General features: G+C 35.9%; 2 protein-coding genes and 1 non-coding gene across 4 annotated transcripts; all 3 read right to left on the reverse strand.

Annotated features, from left to right (window-relative positions):
* Positions 1–938: 938 nt before the first annotated feature.
* Positions 939–6,497, reverse strand: LOC103712210 (actin-related protein 2/3 complex subunit 3). 2 transcript variants are annotated; one of them, XM_008798675.4, is made up of 4 exons: positions 6,318–6,497; positions 1,877–1,985; positions 1,509–1,778; positions 939–1,319 (listed from the first exon to the last, which is right to left on the reverse strand). In XM_008798675.4, the coding sequence occupies exons 1-4, from the start codon at positions 6,318–6,320 to the stop codon at positions 1,177–1,179; spliced, it is 525 nt and encodes a 174-aa protein (XP_008796897.2). In that variant the 5' UTR covers positions 6,321–6,497; the 3' UTR covers positions 939–1,176. The 2 variants fall into 2 exon arrangements, with proteins under 2 accessions (XP_008796897.2, XP_026662607.2); XM_026806806.2 differs by lacking the exon at positions 6,318–6,497 and adding an exon at positions 3,536–4,036.
* Positions 6,498–7,588: 1,091 nt separating this feature from the next.
* LOC103712223 (60S ribosomal protein L23) lies at positions 7,589–12,119 on the reverse strand. The gene is made up of 4 exons (XM_008798695.4): positions 11,999–12,119; positions 11,308–11,592; positions 8,389–8,430; positions 7,589–8,029 (listed from the first exon to the last, which is right to left on the reverse strand). The coding sequence occupies exons 1-4, from the start codon at positions 12,009–12,011 to the stop codon at positions 7,947–7,949; spliced, it is 423 nt and encodes a 140-aa protein (XP_008796917.1). The 5' UTR covers positions 12,012–12,119; the 3' UTR covers positions 7,589–7,946.
* Positions 9,010–9,142, reverse strand: LOC113463181. The gene has a single exon (XR_003386938.2). It is a non-coding gene; the product is annotated as a small nucleolar RNA snoR137 (small nucleolar RNA).
* Positions 12,120–13,867: the final 1,748 nt, after the last annotated feature.

Here is a 13,867-nt window from a genome sequence, read left to right on the forward strand (position 1 = left end):
TGTTAGATGGACGATAGATGATGCAATTTTACTTTTTTTCACGTGCCTTCCCACCCGGCGAGCTCACCCCACTGGGCTCACTGTCTCACATATGGGTACGTAATCCTAGCGCCACCTTGGTACAGATGGAAGGAAACCATATCCGCCAGTGAACCATCCGGGCATTCGGTCTTCTAATTTAATCGATGCCTGCGCATTTCGAACCCGAACAACTCAAGTGGAATTATCGCCCCCTTACCATCAGGCTACTACCTTGGTAGCAAAGATGCGAATTTTTTGGTAGCTCACGGGTGAATAAATCCCAATAAGCGCTGAATAATGGGTTTATTTAACCAAACATGAAATTCTTAATCATCTCTAACGAACATAATTTTATTTTAATAATGATAAATAATCATGTTGATTTATTTAAATCAATTCCAAATAGAAGGGAATTATTCAACTTCTAGAATGGCTTTAATTCATCTTAAACTGTGAAAAAGTTAGTAGTTATTCATTTATTCCAAGTTATCTGACCGAATGGCATTTGCATCTATTCCAATTTATTTGGAGATTCCAATCGAAAAAATTACAGATTTATTCATACGAAAACAAGATGAAGTTGAATCTAGAGGAATACAGAGAGATAGAGCATCTTCTTCGCATTTTTCTATTTGTGAACCAAAGATTGTCTGAGAGTATTATCACTAAGCGCATGCTAATGCATGCGAAAAGAAAGCAAGATAGATAGTTGTGATCTAATTTTCTGTCAAAAAATACAGCATCTAAAATGGCATGCAAGTGATAGAAGATAGCCTTGTGAAGAGTGCCCTGCTTATACAATAGAATAGATGCAATTCATATTTCTCTTGATCTTATTCACCCACTCTAAAACTAAATAACAAGAACAAGAAAAGATTGGAAACAAAAGCATTATTCCCACGGATGTCAAAGAAAAATGAACAGAAACCTCATCATCGGTTCAATCAAGATATGATATTAAGTGTATATTGGCGCATATCATCTTATTTCAAGTATTCCCCAACATAGTCCCAAATTTACTAGACCATTGCAATTATGCTAAGCTATATTATACATCAAAAATGTAGTGAATTCTTGAACTATAGTACGTAGACGATGCTTCTAGAGCGATCGCAAGCTAACTTGGCAACCTGGCCTCTCCATGACAAACAAATCCTATGGCACAATTATGTTCATGAACTTCCTCTTAGCAAAAGCCAACCACCACTTATTAGGAGTGCCATTAGGTCTATAAGCACAGCTTAGTAGTCTTCCACTTGTCTCCTCTCTTATTTGCTTCAGATAGTTCCTGAAAAGCTCTGCAATTCCACAATAAAGATAACTTTCATATTACTTTATATGTACCCAGATAATCAAGAAATCCTTCAAATTCAAGGTAATTCTTGCGAAAACTTAAAATATAAAACCAAAGTCAGGTGCTTGGAACTTGCATCAGAAGATAAAGTATAAACTTTCACAATAAGATGCCAAAATACTTGAAAACATACCTGCTTCTTGCTGAGATTGAGGAAGGGCAAATAGGCCAGGAAAAGGAAAACCTGGCTCTCCAGGCACAGGGACCTTTTCAAGGCCCAAATTAATGATTGCCTTTGTCCCTACAGCCAGCGTTCTGCAACCCTCCAGCCGCTTCAAGGCCACATTGATGTAAAGTGTCAGGTATATAAGGAGCTTGTCAGCTGGGCTTTTAATGTCGAAGTTCCTGAAGAAAACGTTGGCTCGAAAGAAAGTAATTGCTTCGTCTACGATATCAATCTTGTCTGTGATCATGTGCATGCCAATCAGTAACAACATAAGGAATAATTATTGGGTAAAGGAAACAGGATACCATGTAAAGAAATAAGCACTTGAGGGAAACCTGCATCTGAGTGTGGGGCAGGACCCTTGATGTGGCTTTTTAATGGAAGAAGAGGGCACCCGCAAGCTTTGGTGATACCCTCTTCGTCAACAAAACTAGAGTGATACACCTGTCAATTATGATGCCGACTCTGTTGTCAGTGTTTACTGAGCATCAACAATAAATAGAATTGCTTTGCAACATGAAGCGTAGTTGAAATCAGTGCATGAATTGGAAAATGAAATACTCTGGATCCTTTTGCTAATGACCGGTAATCTTAATCTGATGGCTAATGACACAATTGACTTTGTAGCTGATCCAGCATTCCACCATGCTTGTGCACTTATCAGCACATCTAAACAGGTTTTATGCTTAGGTATGCATGTAGGACGTAAAAAGGGTCCATAACCAAAACTCAGCAGTAAGAACCTTTGCCTAGATCATGCAGTGGATTGGCCAAGAAGAAGTCCAAGAGATTGGCAGCACACAAGATAGTTTGTAAAGTTAAGTGCACATAATGGTGCAATTCCACTAAGGAAAACTATGGTGAGCCTTTTCACTTCGCACCGGAAGATTATCACATCTTTGTCAAAAATATTGAAGATAAAGAAGGATGTCTTAAAATGAACAATGTAAATGAAATAAAGATGCAAATCTATAAGTAGGTTTGGCATAAACAAGTTCAAGTCGTAAACAGGTAGACACGATTAACCCATTTATTAAATGGATTGGTGGTTTCAGGTTAAGAGTTCTAACCCATCTTACCCATTCGACCTATTTAATAGTTTGGTCAAGTTGACATGGTTACAACCCAAACCCCTTAAGACATATTCAATCCATTTAAAGAATTTAAGATCCGACTAAAATATGTCCAATGTGTTTAACCTGATCTGGCCTGTTTATTAAACAGGTTCTACGGGTCGGGTTGGCTTACCTATTTAAATAAAGAGGTCAGGCTTGAGATAAATAAGTATCCTACCCAAACCATATCCAACCTGACCAAACCCGTTGCCACCCTAGTCTTGGTCATAAGGTCAAAAAGAAGAGAGGGTAACCAAAGAAGACTTCAATATACAGTGTGAAAGCATTTGAACAGTAACTTCCAATTATGTAGGAAACAGATTTAAATAAGCAAACAAACACATCATATGAAACCTAGAGTTGCAGCAATAGATGATAAAAGTTGGGACAAACACAGTGGATAAGCCTAGAGGAGGCGTCTGGCTCAACTTGCATGGTTGGAAAAGAAGAGTTAGCAACCAAAGATGATGCTGAGGCAGGTAATGTAAAAGAAACACTAGCCCCAGTTTCATAAAAACTGATGAAGCCTGTTAGACAAGGCCCCAGATAGATGGGACCAAACTTGTTATTTATGGTTAGAATTTAGAGAAAGATTAACATTTCACTAAATCATCATTATGTCTTGCATGCACAGCACCTTTTGCTCATAGTTTGTAGTCATGGTTTTGTAATTTATTCAGCATGATCATAAAGGGTAAACTAGAATGTAATTACTTAAGCAAAATAAAAAAGTGAACCGCAGCTACTAGTGTAAGCAACCAAAGATTCTTAGGACATCAACACTGTATGCAGTATGATGTCATCACCCTATACAGTATGGTTTTGATAACCAGTCTATAAGTTGTACTTCTCTACATCTCCATATCTTAGTTCCATTACCATCTAAAGCCGATGAACCATATGACTCTCCTCCAAGAATTTCAGAAAGCCAAAGCCTTAATTATTTCTCCTTCCATAACATTTGTGTCTGAAGTGTCAAGTTACCACCTCATCGTACTTGAAATGCTCCATAATATCATTCTGTGGTCTGTCATCAATGTCATCAATGACAAATGCCTGCAAAGATAATTGTGCATGCGTGTGTGCATGTGCATGGAAAATAGCCCCTAGCTAGAATCCAGAAATGCTCTTCTATTGACTTCCAAAATAGTAAATAATATAATATTGGCAACCTCGTGAAAACTACTCATGCCATACCAAATGCGGGCAATTATCCTAGCACAAATCGACACAAGCATACAGCAAGAATCATCAATTCCACATCAACAAATTGTGGTCTTTGCTTTCAGATAAGTGCTTTTCAAAAAATTAACCACATTGCCATTGCAATATATAGGCCACGTTACACTAGATAAGAAAAGTTTTTAGCTAAGTAAACTTAAAACACCTTGTAAACTTAAAAAAAGAGGAGAAAAGCCTGCTTCCTTCAACCACATCTTAAAGCATCTACGTAGATAAGCATCTCTATCCACACCTCCTAAAACACCCGCACCCATTTTCTTCCATGCTTTGGCTTAACCACCAAACAAATGCTGGCCCACTCAGATCATATCACAAAGCCATTTTCTGACAACAGTCACAAGATTAAGACCTAAATCTCCTAATCTGCCCGACCACTTCACTTATTTCTCCTAAAACTGCCCAACCACTCCCACTCTTTGCTTTAAATCCATCTTATGATTTACAAGATGTGACCTCTGATCAATATTCCACTTAACTGCATGCCTGTCTTCCTCCCTCAGAATGAAAGGTTGAGCCAAAGAGATGGCAATATTATAGGCATGAAGGATGAGGATTCAAAGGAGGAATCAACATCTCAAACAAACTCCTTCAAATTGGAGGTGAACCAAAGTGTTGACAGTGAACTCGACTTGGGGAATACCACATCCATTGTTTAGGTCTTTTTCCTGCCAGTCATCATAGTATAAGACTATGTCAGGCTACAAATAAGGCATTTACTATACTCTTTGAATCAAAGGAAGTAGGAAGATCATGACAATTAACTACTCATTTACAATAATGCTCATCAATAGCTTGTTACATGGAGTAAATGTGTCATCTTAGAAAAAAATAGAATGGAATGCCTTGAACTTCAAGCAGAAATAACATCCCTTCATATCCTTGGCAATTCAAGCACTAATTGTATGCCTTGAACTTCCAATGGAGCTTTGGAAACAAGCCCCTACTGTTTCACACATTTCTCATGTAACAATATATCAATAGCTCAAGAATTTATCCTTCACCAGAAAGCAAGGTTTGTAAATCTAATATCCCAGCTTCTCAATAAGCAGCTTATACCAACATAAACCAAGAAAATACTTTATCTTAGTCAAAGTTGAAGAAAATTTTTAAAGTATCAAGATATCCGAATAGTTTTGCCTATGTATTGCAATCTAGATGTCATTACGTCAGCCAATATAGTAAACACAAGAGACTGTGGTTTTAAGCATTGAATTTAATATCTATTTATTTTAAAAACATATACTGTAGTATAGTCAAAATGATATTAGCATATAATTGCAAAATATTAATTTCACGTCAATTGATTTCTTAGTATATATTAGTTTCTACCAGCCAAGGAAATAAGATCCAACAATTTATTTATATTACATTGTTGAGCATCGGATACTTATATAAATCCATATCAAGCCCTGCTTGAAAAAGCATGTCAAAAAGGTAATTCTGCTACACCTGACATGTCCACTCAAGCCTTCAATATGAAGGTTCACAAGATATTATTTAACTCACGGGTATATTGTGTATACGACAAACATACATAGATATGTACATGTAATTGGTGTGTGCATCTTCACAGTGTTGCAAACGTAGCCTTCATGAATTGCATAAAACACAATTACCGACAAAAATTCCTTGATCTCATCAAACCATAAAAGGATGAATAAAATATACTGAGTTCTAAATCACTTTTCACCCTTGAGGTCCAACCACAACTTGCCAAATTCATTCAAATATCTGAAAAAACTATACTCCGGTAAAGATGATATCCAGTCCAGCTACATTCTTTTAAAGCTTCCACAGGTATTAGCACCCTCAACTAATTCATTATCCGGTCTCATGTAAATAAATGTCACATCACATAGAACCATTCCCCTTTTGGATGTGATGATGTTTATTCTGGCTTACCCTCTAAAGATTCTCGTAAATCAAGGTAATATTTTGATTGCCATTTTGAATCATTAAGCCTCTATTGCCCACATATAAGGAATAAAAGTCATTATGAACAGCACCCAAAGTCTAAGAGTTGGAGCAAGAAGGCAAACAGCATTGCCTTTGCAAGACATGGCAGTACAAAATATTATCCTACAAAAAATTCACGAAAGCCGATTCAACCACCACGATAGAAACGAAAGAGATCCCTATCAATAGATTTCCCACGAAATTGTGGCAATCAAGAAAAAAAGAAGCTTGACAAGAATCATCAATCAGTCAATTCTATTGTTCTTAAAACCTAGCGATTTCATCATTCACATCTAGATGTACGGCAAACACATAGTGTAGCCCCAAATTACTGAATTACAAGAAAACATTTAATATTACATGCTCCGATATCAAACATTGGTTCTAATCAATTGAACAAAACGAACAAGAAAATAGATTTATTCATTCCCGATATCGCTGAGAGCAAAGAGAGGAGAAGTACCATTTTCTTCTGTCCTAAGGTTGGGGCTTCGCGCGATCGAGCGAGGGCGGTAAGAAATCCACGGTGGATGGGGGGAAAACAGAAGAAATGGGGAGAATTCCGGCAGAAAAGGGGCGGGGTTTCCCCTTCTTCTTTTGGATCTCTCGAGGTGGGGGTCTACCTGAGATAAAATGTCCTTCCGGAACAGTTTTGACCAACCACAAGGGAAAAAGGGTCCGCGATAAATTTTGCTTATTTGTTGGACAACCCATCTATTTTTATCTGAGCTACCATGCATAATGATTATTAGAAAAATAATTCTTCTTTATGGGTGATGTCAATTTTGTGGAGAAAGTATGCACTGGTTAAAAATTTAATAGGTTTTATTTTTTCAATATATATATATATATATATTAATAGCCTTTGCATTGAGTTTTGGGATCTTTGCCTCGAGTTTTTGAGAGCAAGGAAGGAAAAGCTAGCTCCACTAGAGTTATCCAAATTAAAATTCTAGCTGCTAAATGGAGGGGCAGGGCTACTTGGACAAGTTCTAATCGAGCCTCTAGCTCAGAACGACAACAAGCAAAATTAGCAACATATGCGATTATGAATAAGGCTTTTTTTTTCATAAAGGAAGCATATAAAAATTGAATACATCTTGGCATTTTTATCGCAATTAACATCACCCACATGATAAATTCCTAGGTCCCAATCTTGAGGATGCACCATTTAAGACTCAAATCCAAAACCTAAGCAAAGGAATGCAACCACCGGAGCTAACGTCCAATTTTAGAAACCAATATTAAAAGATGCTTTAGAATAATAGTTAAACTAGACTTTTATAAATTTCTTCACATTTAAATTTTACGGCTCTAGTAATATTGGCCAATATCTCAGTCTACATCCACTTTGTCTGTCTACAAGCTTCCATGAATCTAAAAATTGGATAATTAAGTAAGAGTGGAAGAATAGGAACGTTGTCTGTCTACTACCAAGGTTATTTTGTTCAGCATTTTCACATGGTCATGGTTGTAACAGGGTCTTGTGCATACGAGCAACCGCCACAGGAACGTTTTTCTCAGGCTCACCATCCATTCAAGAGCCAAAAAAAGCGGTTACTTTTAATCATAATTGAAGCCTATACGATGACAGGAATAGCACAATTCCATGTCAAAATAGCACAATTGATAGAAGCCAATTACCACCGCAGGTCGCTCGCGAATCAAAATATAGCTTACAGCTACTAGCACAGATAACATCAGCAAGATTGTTGTATCAGAGATTCGTAAAAATAAAATAAGAGCAATTTTGATCTCCATCAACAGCAGAATGTGCACGATAGCAAAAAGAAACTCTTACAAAACACAAATGAAAACTAAAATAAAGGTAATTTGATCTCCATCAACAGAAGAATGTTCTCGAAAGCAAAAGGAAACTCTTCCAAAACACGAACGAAAACTAAAATAAAGGTAATTTGGATCTCCATCAACAGCAGAATGTGCTCGAAAGCAAAAAGAAACTCTTTGAAAACACAAACGAACCAATGGCCAACTCAAGTCTATAACACTGAAAAAGGGACCTACTTTTCTTCCAACTACAAACAAGTTCCAGACCAAAATCTCCGCGGTTGATTTGAAGTACACCTAGCCATTACACAATAGCATTGGCTGCACTAGCAATCCTTGGCCACAGATCAGCACACTCTTTTCCAATGGGTCCAGTAATGGCAGAGCCTGCAACCACAACACAGCCTGATCAGCTCCCTACCTTGTTTGTGAAACTTGACGGATGAGTCGCATTTCAACCTGACACACTACACATCCATTTTACGGTCACAGTAAATACAATCTTTTATGGGTAAGAATCCCCACAGCAATCATGGATTGCTCAACTTAACTTGAAAATGGAATCAGGATTCCAAAAATTCTTGTCCAGGATATTATATAAAACTTTGTCAGGAGAGTAATACATTAGTTCAAGAGATCTGACATCCAATTATCAATTCTATAATGCAAATTCAGGTGGAAAAATGTTGTAGACTGCTACTTTTTATCATAATGTGCTTGAATTTGCCAAATAGCATCTACCATACCTTTCATTTCTCCCTTTGGATTCACGATAACCCCAGCATTATCTGCACAGATCATAAAGAAATAATAGCATTAGAAACACAGAAGTTTCACAAAAGAAAAAGTAGCTGAAAATACAAGTTTTTATTAAAACGTCACAAGGCAGCTTCTCTTTTGCCTGTTCATGGTAGCAAAATTTCAGCAAGACAAAATGATGAACCCATGACAACAGAAAGATGATTCCACAGACAAAATGCATTTACACTGTTAGCCACTGAATTCGGTCACAGACCATGAAATCCAAAAAAAAGCTGAATTAATCGTAGCAAAAAAATTGCTGAATTAATGCTTGGCACTTGTGAGTAACACATTATATATATATATATATATATATATATATATATATATATATATATATATATATATATATATATATATATATATATATTTAGGGGGGGGGGGATATTTGTTCTTTTCAACAAATCAGAATATCATGAAAGCCCATACAAAGACAAACAGCTGACCACCACAGACACCATATCTAGCAAAACCAAAATAAGACCAGGTTGATATAAGATACAAGGAGAAAAACAACTTTAGAATACTCTAATTGATATAATTAAAAACGAAGCATATTGAAAACATTATTTACCAGGAGACAGGTAACATGATGCTATAGTAAAGCATCACAGTGTTTAATACTGGCCAATTTTTTTTAAATATATGCCTTTTATTGTGAATGGCCAATATAGGTCACTCAGTCAATAAAGAAGCAACATGAAAAGAACTTTAAGAGAACAAAAAGAGCACATGAAGTGGGAATTGCAAGCATTACCATATTACATGATGTAGACTAGAGATTGTACTATGTTAAAAAGGAAAGAAAGAAAGAAACTAAAATTTTAATAATACTGAAAATAAAGATATCATTTTTCATGTAGCTGGACCGTTAGTACCACTACCTCTGATGAGGGGGAGAGAGGAAAAAAAAGCAAGAAATTAGGCAGCATTGGCACGTGGAATATGTTTACTCCAGCTCATGAATATCATTCACTCAAAAGATAGAACATTCATGAATCTACTTACTCCTCCAGCAAACTATCTTAAAAATATGCTATAATAGTTCAATATTGCATAGACCTAGAACCTGCGTTTCACCAACATTTCATAAAGGAACACCTCCTAAAACATAAGCTTATCAAGGGATGGGCGAGTCAAGAAATATGAAAAAATCTAGATACATGACCATAGATGGTCATTGCAAATATATATAAAACATACTCTCATATAAAACACCACAAATTCATGTACTTCAACAACAGAGAAGAGCAAAATATGTGATCATAAACAAAACCATCTATCATTATAACAAGGGAATAAAATTTTTTCAATGTCTTCAAACTTGTCATTAACATGACAAGCTTATGCCCAAGCTCGGAGAAAACATTTTAAGAGCATAAGCATGAGTGTCTCCATTTACCCTGTTAATCCTATGATAATCATTATATTATATTCATTTATATAAGAAAAAGCAGATCCAATCATGACAGCAACAGATGAGGGCAACATCTGCAGCAGCAGACCAGAGACAGCATATGGTGAAAATTAATATAGGAGGAAGTTTGTATACATCTAGGAATCAGGTCGGGTAAAAATGTTTAGAGTTCTTTGAAGCAGCAGTATGGTTAACCATCCAGGCCTAGGTATTTAGGGCATGAAGACGGAAAGAGAAAAGCGAGAAAGTACAGATAATAAGACAGCTGAATTTTTCTAATAAACATAAACTTGTTAACATGGGGTATCGGATAATAGTAATCTTTTAAATTTGCAGTCTCAAGATTTCATTGCTATGACCACATATATTGGCAGCTATAATGTTAAATTAATATTTAAACCCAATATCTAAAACCTGCCTAATGCTTGTATAATACTTCTCAAGCAATTGGCAACATCCTCAAATCATTACTATAATGTTATCATACTTCTGCAAGTTTATACAATAAAACTTCCCATTTATATGTCACTTGAAGTTCACAAGTAATAGGTGCAACAAAGTTGTGCAACTCAGATGCTAAATTTTTACAAATTCTTGACAGGCAGTACTCTTGATAAACGGACTTATTGCAACACTTTTTGGCAATGGAAACACTTTTTGACACTGGCAATGAAAAATCCTGCTTGCATTGATCCCATACGCTGATTATTTACACACTTTTGAACTATCTTCTTAAAATGCACTCCATTACAAGTGCTTGATGTCTTCCATTCGGAATGCCAGATAGATTAAAACAACAGACACCTCTCTGAGTATTAAAACTTTCTCCTCTTTCTCAAAAATAATATACAAGTTACTTTTTTCAGAATAAGGTACCATTGGGTGGTCAAAAGCCCTTCAACTAATTTCCAAAAAGTGCTTCAGCAACCCAGAAATTTCACGTAAGGAAGCTGTAGGGTGATGCGTGACTTTCCTATTGCTCCCCAATCTGACAAAATGATTGGTCCTGGCATAAAGGGAGCAATAGGATAGAGGCATGCCAAATGTGCAACTTTTTACAATAATTTCGGGTTAGAGTTGGACTAGCAATGCCCAATGATTATACTAATGTTTGTATGTCTGTACGTGTATTTGGTTGACTGTGTGGAGGTGCTACTCTTGCCTCTACGATCTAATAAAAAGTCCCTAAGAGCAATTCAACTTCATTAAAAAATCATTCTTATACAGGATAAAAACGAAAAGACACAATATCAAGGAGTGAAAATAGCACAAAGACCACTGGAAAAAGAGATGTATCAAATTTCAATTCAACTTCATTAAAAAAAATCATTAACAACGAAAGACACAATATGAAGGAGTGACAATAGCACAAAGACCACTGAAAAAAAGAGATTTATCAAATTTCATTCACAAGAGAATGAACCAAATTTAAACTAAACAGAGGTACCTTCGAAATACATATAGACGCCGTCCTTTCGGCGCCATGGCTTGCGCTGCCTTACGATAACGGCCGGCATGACCTTCTTCCTGAGATCCGGCTTCCCCTTCTTGACGGTGGCCATCACCATGTCCCCGACGCAGGCCGAGGGAAGCCGGTTGAGACGCCCCTTGATCCCCTTCACCGAGATAATGTAGAGGTTCTTCGCCCCCGTGTTGTCCGCGCAGTTCACTGTCGCCGCCACCGGCAGACCCAGCGACATCCGGAACTTGTTCCCCGCCGACCCTCCACGCCCTACAACAAGAGAACAAAAAGATCCCATTCAAACATCTCAGAAACCCCTAGAGTCGCCGGAAATCATCCGGATTAACAAGTCGATCTCCCGGGGCGGGGGGGGGGGCGCTTAAAGAGGTTCCTCCACGCCCTGAGATCAACAAGATCCCATTCAAACCCCTAACTCCCCCGGAAATAATCAGATGAACAAGTCGATCCCCGGAATGGGAAAAAAAACCTAGAAAGGTTCCACAGAGTACGGCTCATTGTTTTCTTTGACGATTTGAAGGAGAAATACGAAAGAAAACCCTAGAGGATAGATGGATCACAGCGTGCCAGCCCTAGAAAGGAGAACAAGGAAGAGAGCGAGATAGAGAGATCTAAGAAACCCTAAAATCCACAGGGGGCAGGGGAAGAGGAGAGGTACCTCGCTTCGACATCTTGGAAAAGCTCAAGCTCCGATGAAGCGCAGAAGCGGCGGCCTTTCCGTTTTATATAGCCGCAGCTAAACGCTTCTAGGGTTTTGGGCTTAAGTTACAAAAATGACCTCCTTCTTTTACAAATTCAAATCCGTTTGCGTAAATAAAATACTCCTTGTATGCTCTTGGCTAATTATCCCTGGTTACGAGTGCCAAATTGCCAATTAATCCAAGCAGCTCAAGCCCGGCTTGAGATAAGAGTGAATTAAACTTTAACATCAGTTGGGCTTGGACTAGGGCATAGCCGGGTATTAAAAAAAAATATCAATCTTGACTATTATTCAAATTGATAATATGTTACGATTATACATATTAGTTAAGATTATTTGATCCTTGCATTTGATTCAAAGACTAGTGTTTGGCCCGATTAACATATAATCATGTTGGGGATGGCTTTAGTACCACCTCGTTAGGTTAGGTAGAAAAGGCTGGAGTTTGAGATAATACTGGTGTACGCTAAATAGAAACTTGTTATACGTAGAAAAGGGGTTGAAAAATTAGTATACAGACCTGAAACCGTAATAGTGAATATTTGTTTGCATTGCATTAGATACGATAATGAAGCATTAGATTAATCTCACACACATCAAGTTCTTAGAAGCCTTCCAAAAACACCAACTTGGAAATGCCAAAAGTCACAATTAGCAATTAAATATTTGTAGATGAACTTCGTATATTTGGTAGCATATCTGCTTCTTTCCTTCTCTCCAGTATGTGTAGATATAAAATATTATTTAATATAAAATAATAATTTATTTTAAAAAGTAATTATTAGCAAACTATATTTGATTTAACAGAAATGTTTTCTTATTTTTATCAAATCATTTTTTAAAATCAAATAAAAAATCTTTCTATGCCCTCATTAGATTGTTTTTTTCCCAAATAGGTTTTGAAAAGTAGTTATGCATGACTACAAATTGATTTTGAAGAATTTTTTTCATCTTTTTTACAGTTGGATTGTAAAAGCAATCCAAAATCTTTTCATATTTTTAAATCAAAATTAATAGGAGGGAATAAATTATATATAGGAAAAATGGGAGGGCATTTTCAGTATAAATGTAAATAGATGGAATCAAGACCTACTCTAAACTATCATTTTTATATATAATTTAGATATTGTAGACTGATAAAAAATCTATAACCTGTTAGAAAATTCTAGATATCTTTCTGCCTTTTATGACTTTTAGAGCAATATATATATATATATATATATATATATATATATATATATATATATATATATATATATATATATATATATATATATATATATATATATATATATATATATATAAGTGTTTAGTAATTTTACACGAAAAGCTAAAAAGTTTCTACAAGAAAAAAACCTTACAGGTACTTTTCATTACCAAACACCTATTTTTTATAAAATATATTTTTTATTTTTTAAATTAAAATATGAGGATCTATGTGGTTGTGTGTTTAGTTTCATATTGGTTATTTATCGAGGAGATCTTGAATGCTTATACAGAACTAAAAAAAAGAACTTATGTTTGACCTTTTTAAATGAGATCATAGGTTGTTACATAAAAAATTAAATCAAATTTTTAAATAAGAATATAGATCTTACTCTAATTTTTTTTATTAAGCTTGAATTCTAATCTGACCGACAACAAATTAAATCAAATTAAATAGTTAAATAGTTAAGCATTATCACCTCTAATTTTAATGAGATTCTGATTCAAGCCCATTTAGGTCCTCTACATTCTTTCTTTGCATCCATTTAATTTCTTAAGGACGTGGATGATGTACCTCAAGCTAGACCAGACCCGTTTATTTGTTTGTTGTTCATTGTATAT

This window comes from Phoenix dactylifera, unplaced genomic scaffold (genome assembly GCF_009389715.1).
Source record: "Phoenix dactylifera cultivar Barhee BC4 unplaced genomic scaffold, palm_55x_up_171113_PBpolish2nd_filt_p 000046F, whole genome shotgun sequence".
In the NCBI taxonomy this organism is placed as follows: Eukaryota; Viridiplantae; Streptophyta; class Magnoliopsida; order Arecales; family Arecaceae; genus Phoenix; species Phoenix dactylifera.